The 10,750-nt window shown below is 34.3% G+C and overlaps 1 protein-coding gene across 2 annotated transcripts; it reads left to right on the plus strand.

Moving 5' to 3' along the window:
- Window positions 1-2,643: 2,643 nt before the first annotated feature.
- On the plus strand, window positions 2,644-10,750 carry LOC107770588 (uncharacterized). Of its 2 annotated transcripts, XM_016589910.2 has the most exons (5): window positions 2,644-3,892; window positions 3,982-4,074; window positions 4,181-4,285; window positions 5,610-6,002; window positions 6,772-10,750. In XM_016589910.2, exons 2-5 carry the CDS (start codon window positions 4,036-4,038, stop codon window positions 6,784-6,786), a joined length of 552 nt encoding a protein of 183 aa, XP_016445396.1. In that variant the 5' UTR covers window positions 2,644-3,892; window positions 3,982-4,035; the 3' UTR covers window positions 6,787-10,750. The 2 variants fall into 2 exon arrangements, with proteins under 2 accessions (XP_016445396.1, XP_075099399.1); XM_075243298.1 differs by lacking the exon at window positions 6,772-10,750 and having other exon boundaries at window positions 5,610-6,353.

The raw sequence follows: 10,750 nt of genomic DNA on the forward strand, positions 1-10,750 counted from the left end.
ATTATTTGTACCAGAAAAAATTACACTTACCTCTGACCGAGGTAAAACCAGAGAATATGGCCAAAGCGGATTGGGATCTATTAGATCGCCAAGCTCTTGGTGTGATTCATTTGACCCTAACACGAAATGTGGCATTTAACATCATTAATGAGAATACCACTGCAGGCCTGATGAAGGCGTTATCAAATATGTACGAGAAGCCATCTGCTTCAAATAAAGTCTATTTGATGCGTCAATTGTTCAACTTAAAGATGACAGAAGGTGGATCTGTTACGGAACATATCAATGAGTTTAATGTAATATTAACTCAGTTGAGTTCTGTTAATATAACATTTAATGAAAAAGTCAGGGCTTTGATTCTACTATCATCTCTACCGGAGGGTTGGTCTGCAACAGTAACTACGGTTAGCAGTTCATTGGGAAGTACCAAACTCAAATTGGATGATATTAGAGACTTGGTTACAAGTGATTCCCCAGGATCTGCTTTTAATACCGAAAACAGGGGGAGAAGCAACAAAAGAGGACAAAGTCATAGTCGTGGCAGATCAAAGTCAAGGAGAAAAGGGCAATTCAAAAATTGCAAAGACAGTATATGTTGGAATTGCAATAAAGAGGGTCACTACATTAGTCAGTGTGGAGAGTCAAAGAAGAAGAAGAACGATCAATACAAGGATGATAATTCAGTAAATGCAATTGCTGAACAAGTCGGTGATGCACTAATTTGTTATGCAGACAGTCCAGTCGAATCTTGAATTCTGGACTCAGGTGCATCCTTTCACTCTACATCATGCAAAGAATTATTGCATAATTATATTGTTGGAAAATTTGGGAAGGTCTATCTAGAAGACGGCGAACCTCTGGACATTGTCCGGAAAGGTGAAGTTCATATAAAGACTTCACAAGGTACGCTATGGAAATTGCAAAATGTCTGATATGTTCCTGGCCTCAAGAAAAATCTGATATCTATGGGTCAGATTGACAATGAAGGATATACAACAATATTTGGTAACAGATCGTGGAAGATAACCAAAGGAAATTTGGTTGTGGCACGAGGATTCAAGAAGGGAACACTGTATGTAACTGCAATACAGAAAGATACTATAGCAACAGTTGATCATAATCATGATACAATATTATGACACCAGAGGCTCGGGCATATGAGTGAGAAGGGAATGAAGTTGTTGGCATCCAAAGAAAAGTTGTCAAACATGAAGCATGTTGAATTAGGTTTGTGCGAAGATTGCATTTACGGGAAACAAAAGAGAGTTAGTTTCTCAAAGGCGGGAAGGACACCAAAGAAAGAGAAGCTGGAACTAGTGCATACAGATGTGTGAGGACCAACTCCTGTAACTTCTCTGGGAGGCTCATGCTATTATGTCACCTTCATTGATGATTCCACAAGAAAGGTATGGGTTTATTTTCTGAAAAATAAATCTGATGTGTTTGTTACCTTTAAAAGATGGAAAGCTGAAGTTGAAAATCAGACAAATCCAAAGTTAAAATATCTAAAGTCTGACAATGGAAGAGAGTATGATAGTCAAGAGTTTAAAGCATTCTGCTCTAAGAATGGGATCAGAATGATCAAGACAGTTCCTGAAACACCGGAACAAAATGGCGTTGCTGAGAGGATGAACAGAACCCTGAATGAACGAGCCAGAAGTATGAGAATATATTCTGGATTGCCGAAGTATTTTTGGGTCGAGGCTGTTAACACGGCAGCTTAGCTCATAAACAGGGAACCCTCTGTACCGCTGAATTTTGAAATTCCTAAGAAGGTATGGACAGGAAAGGAGGTAACTCTGTCACATCTGAAATTTTTTAGTTGTGTTGCTTATGTGCATATAAACTCTAATGATAGAGATAAGCTTGATCCTAAAGCCAAGAAATATTTCTTTATTGGCTATGGTGATGATAATTTTGGTTATCGATTTTGGGATGATCAGAATAGAAAGATCCTAAGACACATGAATGTCACATTTAATGAAATATGATGTACAAAGACAAGCTTCAAGTAGAATCAACCAGTATAAGCAGACATACATCTGAAACAGTTGAGTTAGAAGAAATCTCAGAAAATGAAGTGGCTAGAGAGACTACAACTGGATCTGAAATTGAAGATGCCGAACCAGAAGCCGAATCTGGATCAGAATCAGAACCAGAACCAGAGATAGAATCATATGGAGAACCAGAACTGGAGTCAGGACTTGAATCAAATTCGGGATCAGTTAATCGTGAACCTACATTAAAGAGATCTAAAAGAGTCACGAATGCTCGAGATAGCACTACAACAATTTTGGCCTATAGCCACACTAATTATAGACAACACTCGAAAAATATTGCCAAAAATAGCTATAGATGCGCTTATAAAGTGTGGTCTTTGATTAGAGTCTTTGGCCACGTTTTGCAAGGCCACACTTAAAAAGCTTACTCTTATAATATAAAAGTGTTGCCAATTTATAAATTATTTGGCAACGCTTATTAATTATAATGCAACGTTTTTGAAGAGTTGTTATATTCTAATACTAAATGTAACAATTTATAAGCGTAACCTAAAAACTTGTTATAAAAAATTTCTCTCAAAATCCCCCCCAAATATACAGTTAATGAAAATATTTCCCTCCCCCACTACTCAAAAGGCAAAGAAATCACAAGCTCCTAGAATACTACGTTTCCCAATTCTTTTCTCATTACCTTAACTTTGTTGCTTTTTTTACGCGGCTGCTGGCTTTTGATTGCTGCTTCTTCCAGATTAATCTCACTCTAGCAAATCTCCATCCTTTCTCTATTGATTAGTATTTCTTTTACTCAAAGATTTTTCATTTTTTTTCCCGATTTCTGATGAAAAAATAATCTTCTATTATGTATATACCTGGGTATGTTGGTATAGTCTTCATTTTATACTCAATGTTTTTAACTTTTTTTTTTTAATTTCTGATTCTTGGGTTGAAAAGAAGTAATTTTGTTTTGTTTAATTTCTGGGTATAAGTTTTAGTTTTTTTACTAATTTCAAATTCTTGGGTTGAAAAAGAGTAATCTTTTCTATTTGATTTTTGATATCTTTGATTGATGTTCCATCTTATACTTAAAATTTTAATTTGTCTAGCTTCTTATTGAATGTTTTTTTGGGGCCGATAGAAGTGAATTTTTTTTTTTGTTTAATTTTTGGCTATCAAAGTTTTTAGTTTTATCCTTGTTTTATATTCTTGAGTTGAAAAATAAGTTATCTTTTTGTTTGATTTTGGGTGTCAAAGCTTTAATCGATTTTTGCAATGTATACGTTTACTGAGATTTGCATTCGATCTAATTATACCGAAAAGTTTCACAAGTAGGGCGTTATATAGCTTGAGTTTGTGATTTCAAAATATTTTGAAATTGCTTCTGAATTTGGTGGTTATTTTGACTTAATTTCAGTTGTACAACCACTTTGTTTTACGTTTTACTTGAATCATTGTGCGAGAATTTTATGAAACTGATCTAAAGTTACTTTGACCAAATAAGCATGGTTGATGTAATTTTCTGGCTTGCTCGTTAATTTTGTGGTGAGACTTCATTTGAAGGTTTTATTTAGTGATTGACCCTCTGGGCAAATGAGCTAAAATATTCATGTAAAATGATTATCTTTTGAGTGTAATAGTTCATAGTTTGTAATTATTTATGGCTGTAAATTATTTCGCCAAAATGTAATAGTGGCAAACTGTTAGAATGTTGTTAAAGATGCTCAATAATATTTAATTATTAGATATGCTTGTATAGTTTTTCTTGTATTTTGTTTTATAAAGTAAGTTGCTTCATTGAAAGCATCAAGCAGAGATGATTTTGATAGGATCTGGGAGCTAGCCAATAACCAAAAAATAGAGATGCTAACCCTTTTCCTCTACTTTTTGATTTTCAAGTAAGATTAAACTGTGCATTTCTACTCTGTTGCATTATATTTTTTTTTACTTTTTGATTTATTAATTAATATACTTCTTTTGGTGTTAGGCTATGAGCCAATTAAATTCTGAAAATCGGAAAAAATAAAAGTGGAGGCATCGAATGGGACCTATTAATTTCGCAAGAGTACGCGTGGCATTGGTAATATTTAGTCGACACTTTGTAAAAAATCTGACCTCCATTTCTTTTTGTACTTTATCGTATCACATTGATGTTTGTTTTTTACTTTCTTTGATGTAATTTGTAGCGCGCAACCAAAGAGAACAACGAGGAACCATCAAAGTCTGAAATGTTTATTACAACCCGTATAAAGAAAGGGAAGGAAGTTCATACAGATACTCAAGTTGCAATAGTAAGTCGTGTTGCAAGCTAAGATCTTGTTATTATATTTTTTTCTCTCTTTAACTGAATGTGTTTCTTGTAATGTTTCAGCTTTATTCTTTAAAAAATATTTACAATGTTACAAAAACTGAAAAGTTATTGTGAAATAATGAACAGTGATAATTTGACAAAATCTGGCAACAAAATAAGGGGGTACTTGGGAACAAAAATCAGTTTTGTTTGTGTGAAACTTCATATTAAAATGGTTACTATTCTTGTCGCTGAAAAATCTATTGATACTCTTGGCCAAATTTTGAGGTTCATTAAACTTTTTGATTTTTTTTTAATTGTTCGTGTTATTCATTTCCATCTTAAGGTCAAGAGTTGAAGTAAAATTGAGTTGAAGTAAAATTGTGGGAATGTGACAAACTAATTGTCAAAACAAATGAAGCAACAAAGTTTTTGGACTTATGATTCTAACACTTAGCAAAAAGAGTTCTTAGGGGTTGTCTGTCCCTTGTTAGTTCTAGACAATTAACTCTAAGAATAAGCTCTTGCTCGTATTGTTTTAGTGTTGGGGCGGGGCGAAATATTTCATTTATTATTGAGTGGCCTGTAGAAGACTATTTTTTTTCTCTCCTTTTCTTTTATGGTGCTTGACTCGCTTCCTGAATTTCTAATTTCTGCCACAACCAACATTCTTAGATGATTGCTACAGCGCGATATGGTATATAATGCAAACAGTTTACAAGAAGTAAATTTAGTGGCAACACTCAGATGCATAATGGCAAATTTTGTAGTGAGATGTGAGAATCAAGTTTAAATCAAACAGATTGAAACATGACTGAGTGAAACAGGTGTAAGTGCTTTAGGTTTCTAGACATTTTGCTATTTTTCACTAATTTGCATAGTTCTGAGTATGCCTATAGAGGGATCATTATCAAACTGTTTTTTTATTTATTTAATAACTCCTCTTTGTTCTATTTATATAATACTGTTTATTCTAGTAGTGGAACAATTTTCTCCTTTAACGATGTTTTTAATAAGTTTTAAATATTTTTGACTATAAACTTGTAGAGGAAAGGGTTATGAGCTTGCTGAAGCGTTTCCTCTATAAAACTGTAGTTGTTGCAAGATCACTAAAGGAATACAACAAGCTCATAACCCTTTTCCTCTACGAACCTTCTGTTGTCATTATTTTCTTATGTTCATTGTCATTTTGTTGTGTGTTTCTTCTCTTCGATTGAAGGGATTTTCACATAAAGAACATTAATCTAACTTGACTTGTTGAAACTTATTTTAGTGTTCATTCTATCTTGACTTGTAAGTGATGTTCAGTAATTTTTTTTTGACAGTTTGAACTTCAAAATCATCAAAGTTCCGGAGAAATACCAGATGATGCAGTTAGGGTTGTGTTTGGAAAGGAGCAGCCTGGTCGGATTAGATGCTATGGTAGATCGGTCACGATAAGCTCTCTGAAAAAAGATGAGGAAATCAACAAGCTTAAACAAAAGCATGCTAATGAAATGATTTCTCTGAAGGAAGAAATGAAGGAAATGATGAGAGAAGAAATGCGAAACTTTTTTATTCAGTTGGTACAAAATAACTCTGGACTGGATATTCATGATATACAAGGGTGTGCCGGATCTAATCTTCCTTCACATGTTGATGCAAGTAGTGCACGAGCTATGAGAGGCCAAAATCTACCACATTCTTCTGGCTCAACTCATGCTCTGAGTCTTGAAAAGGTATTTATATTTCACACTCTCGAAAAATACCTCAGGTTAACTTACAAGACCATACTTTTCTAAATTATTTGCTTTTTTTAGAAGGTAAACTATTTGCTTTTGATGGCTGTGTTACATAATAACATTAGTTATGAATGAACGGAAGGAAAATATGTTTCAGGAATAGAATTTATTTTTTGTAAGTGATTTTTAAAATGTCCTAGGATACCAAGTGAGCCCACAGGATAACAGGAAATTTTTTAAGAGTTGGATAGAACTTTTAAATTTTGAACAAGAGGAAGCCTTCTCCAATGATACCAAGTGAATCTATTATTTCTTTGACAACTAAAATATATAAAGTCAAATGATATCAATTGTTTCAGAAGGTTTATATATATATATATATACATGATGTTTTGAACCTATAATCTGGAAATGGCTTTTAGCTACTTGATTTGCTCTTTTGTATTTTCAAATCATGGAATTAATCATGTACTTTAACTTGTTTTCTATATCTGTTTCTTTGTCCCATTTATTAGTATGTAGAGTCAGATTGTTGGTATATATATGCTAATAGTATAAAGAGGTGAAGAGGACTATAAAAAGTTGTATGAAATGGCTTGATATTTTAAATTGAATATCGATAAGCTACTTGAATTTGATGCATGCACCTCTTCTTGTACAAGAATTTGCTTATCTGTAGTCATTTTGGAGCAAATTGTCATAGATTAAAACATTAGGACTACTTTTATTGAGGATCAGTCAATTTTCTTATCTTATGGATAATCAGTGTTATCAAAGGTGAAAAGCGCAAAAAAACTCTAAGGTCTGTTGGAGAAAATTTATCATTTAGCTGAAGAAGAATTAAGGCTACATGAAGATGGTATGTTGTGAATCATCCTTGGATTCCTCTAGTTGGGTTAGCAGCTTTGTACGAGACATGGCTTCCATGTAGAAGGATAAAAAGAAGTATTTTCAGTAACTACATTTGGCAGTGGTAAGATGACTTTGCCTAATATGATAGTGGAGATTTTTTATTGGAAACCTAACATCAGTTGTTATAATATTTTTCAATACAGAGAACTTCTTGATCGCGCACTTTCTGTGTGTTCTGAAGGTACTATTAGATCTACTTAAACTGGAGTCCAGATTACTGTCAAATTTTCTCAATGCATTTCAATTAGTTTTGATGAATGGTTTGTTGTGGTATAAACTGACAGCTTTGACTATTTCATGTGTATACTGTAAGCAGTTTGATTCTTTTCTCAGTGTTATAGACACCTTATTAGTTTGTTGATTGGGTTTGAGACTCTGTTTATGCAAGCTTATGAAGATATTCAATGATTCTTGTCTTTTTCAGATCTACATACTACTATTATGCATATGCTTTCGTATTGACTTTGTGGGTTATCTAGGCAAAGTTCTCTGCATACTATATGTAGGTTTTTTCCTAATTTTTAATTTTATTTTGAATGTGTAAGAAAATACGGGTGCTACAATTGGAAGTGGTGGCTACAAATCAATTTGACCTATTGAAGTGAATGGGGAAGACTTTTTGAAGAATTATGATGTTTATTATTATTGATACTTATATGAATAAATTTTATTTTGTAGCATTTATTGCTAGTGAACTTGAAATAGTGCTTTATTAGTATGGGCAGTACTACACAAATTATATTTCTTTGTTCAAGTCTATTTCAAGTATATGCATTTGACCTATTTTTATTCTGCTACTTATTATCTTATTTAATGCTTGAGATCATAATGTATATGCTTGAAACAAATGTGAATACAGAATTTATTGTAGGCGACTAAAATTTCTTCACCACACAATTGTGGTAAATATAAATATTTTAAAAATGATTTTAAAGCGTACACAAAATTAACACGTTTAGAAAATGTGGCCATAGGGACAGGCAATTTGGCGCTATGATTGATAATTGTTACTTTAGAAGCGATGTTTTAAAAGTGTGGTCTATAAGGTACCAAAGACCACGCTTCAAACATGTAGCTTTACGTCATAAAAGCGTGGCTATAAGAGAAAATATAAGCATAGCTTTTTTATCGCATTGGCCACACTTTTGAAGCGTGGCTTCTAAGGCGACGCGTAATAAGCGTGGCCATAGGTCAAAGGTTACAGTTCTTTAGGCCACCCCGTAAAAGCGTAGCCTAAAGGCGTAAAGTGTTGCTTTTGATCAAATACTACACTTCTTGACATCTTAGGCTATACTTTTCAGGGGTGGCTGGAGGCCTTAAATGTTGTAGTGATAGGTTAACTCTCTCTCTCCATTATTTACTTCTGACTGATGCTGGAGAACCAGGGCATTTTGTTGAAGCAATGCAGGTGATAAGCTCTAATAAGTGGAAGCTAGCCATGAAAGAAGAGATGAATTCTCTTCAAAAGAATAAAACATGGATACTTACAGAGTTACCAAAAGGAAAGAAGGCATTGCAAAACAAGTGGGTGTACAGGGTCAAGAAAGAGCATGATGGTAAGAAGAGATACAAACTACGATTAGTAGTAAAAGGCTTTTAGCAGAAGGAAGGGATTGACAACACTGAGATTTTTTCTCCTGTAGTCAAATTAACTACTATTAGGTTGGTGCTAAGCATCGTAGCTGCAGAAAATTTGCATTTGGAGCAGCTAGATATTAAAACTACTTTCTTGCATGGTGACCTTGAAGAAGACATCTACGTGAAGCAACTTGAAGGTTTTCAATTTTCTGGTAAAGAAAACCTTGTGTGTAAGTTGAAGAAGAGTTTGTATGGTTTGAAACAAGCACCCCGACAATGGTACAAGAAATTTGATGGATTCATGCATAATAATGGTTTCACACGATATGAGATGGACCATTGCTGTTATATCAAAAATCTTGATAAATCCTATATCATTTTACTGTTGTACGTTGATGATATGCTAATTGCAGGATCTAGCATAAATGAGATCAACAAGGTTAAGCAACAACTAGCGGAGGAGTTTGAAATGAAAAACTTAAGACCAGCTAAGCAAATGCTTGGGATGAGGATTAGCAGAAACAAGTATGAAGGAACCTTAAAATTGTCTCAAGAAAAGTACATACAGAAGGTATTAAGCAGGTTCAGTTTTCATGATGCAAAGACCAGAAGCACTCCACTCGGAAGCCATCTTAATCTGTCGAAGGACCAATCACCTAAGACAAATGAAGAAAGGAAGTACATGTCCAAAGTTCCATATGCTTCAGCAGTAGGAAGTTTGATGTATGTTATGGTTTGCACTAGACCTGACATAGCTCATGCAGTTGGAGTTGTCAGTAGATACATGTCAGATCCAGTTGTTTGTCTTGTGCAATTTATTGCTTTTCTCTTTCAAATATTTTTTTCGTCTATTAGCCTGACACACCTCCCTAACACTTTGTAATACATGCCCCAATAAATTGATTGGGGAACTCTAATTCTATTTCATTGTTCAATGTGCAATGCTACTCCAATTTCAAACTGTAAGCTCTGTTGCAGATTCATGAATTTTTCTTCTGCATCTCATAATTATCATTCCGTGCTTCGTCCTGTGAAAATCAGAAAGTTGCAAGAAACATTCCGAAGCATGTCTTTTGTTCATCATTGGATTTTTGTCATATTGTCTTTTTGAGCATCTATTTTCCAGGCAAAAAATGGAAGCTAGTAGTGCAATATACATGATTCTCTAATTGAGTTTCGTTAATATGATTCATCTGCTAGGTTTCGATATATCTGATTCTCTGCAATTTGGGCATTTCCAAATTTCTGCGCTGCACCTTTTGTTAACCATTTTAGATGTTGGATGTTCTATATTCTACTTGGATGTTGGATGTTCTATATTCTTGCAATCATTGTTAGAGCTTCTAATAATAATTAGAATGATGATGAAAAATACAGAAAATGGTGGCTGATTTTTGCTGGTTTTCCCAATCTTGGTGCAATGAATAAGCTGAACTGCAACTTGAAGATATTGAGAGGAGCAATGTATTGTGTAGATCTCCGGCAGCTACACCTTTCTTGATCCGCGAAATGATGTAATCCGTGACGACTGAATCACATGGTAACATAATAGGGCAGCCCAAACTCTTCTTCAGACATGTCTAAAAGTTGAATTATGACCTCATTTTCAAGATAAGCCAAAGGAAGCGCAAAGCACCTTTGATCTGTTATGTATACTACAAAATGGCTTTTTCCAGCTATAGAGGATGAAGATGTACTACAACTGTCTGCATCACTGCTGTTGCTTGGAAGCGAAATCCTCTTTCTCTGTGTGGCCGTGATCGAACTTCTGCTATCTCCTGGCCATCTTGATGAGTTTCTTAGTACTTAGCATTGCCATTTCTCTAGAAGAATGGAAACAAAAAAGTGAACTTGAAATTTAAGGACTTTTGATGGATAAATTGATATACAAGAGGCTGGAGACATGCTTTGAGTTGGAGCTGAAGTTTTTGCCACTAACCACCTAAGGCAAAGCCATGTGCTGATACCTATTGCAAATGTTGATATGGGGCCTTGAATTTGTGGTAGATGCAAATTTGGTAGGACAAAAGATGATAAATTTCTTTCTTCAATTTGCCCAACAACAGAATGGACATATCTGCTATAATATTAAGTCCTTCTATTGAGACTTCTCATCAATGTCTAGTAGTTTGAGACCTTCAAATGAAGTATTGATTACTCAGTAATATATTTTGCTGGTAAAAGGCAAAACCATGTTATGCTGCCTTCCTTATCAGGTTGATTAGGAGCTCCTTAATAAGTAATTAGTTGCCAGA

The sequence above is a fragment of the Nicotiana tabacum genome, chromosome 22, assembly GCF_000715075.1.
Source record: "Nicotiana tabacum cultivar K326 chromosome 22, ASM71507v2, whole genome shotgun sequence".
NCBI classification, from domain to species: Eukaryota; Viridiplantae; Streptophyta; class Magnoliopsida; order Solanales; family Solanaceae; genus Nicotiana; species Nicotiana tabacum.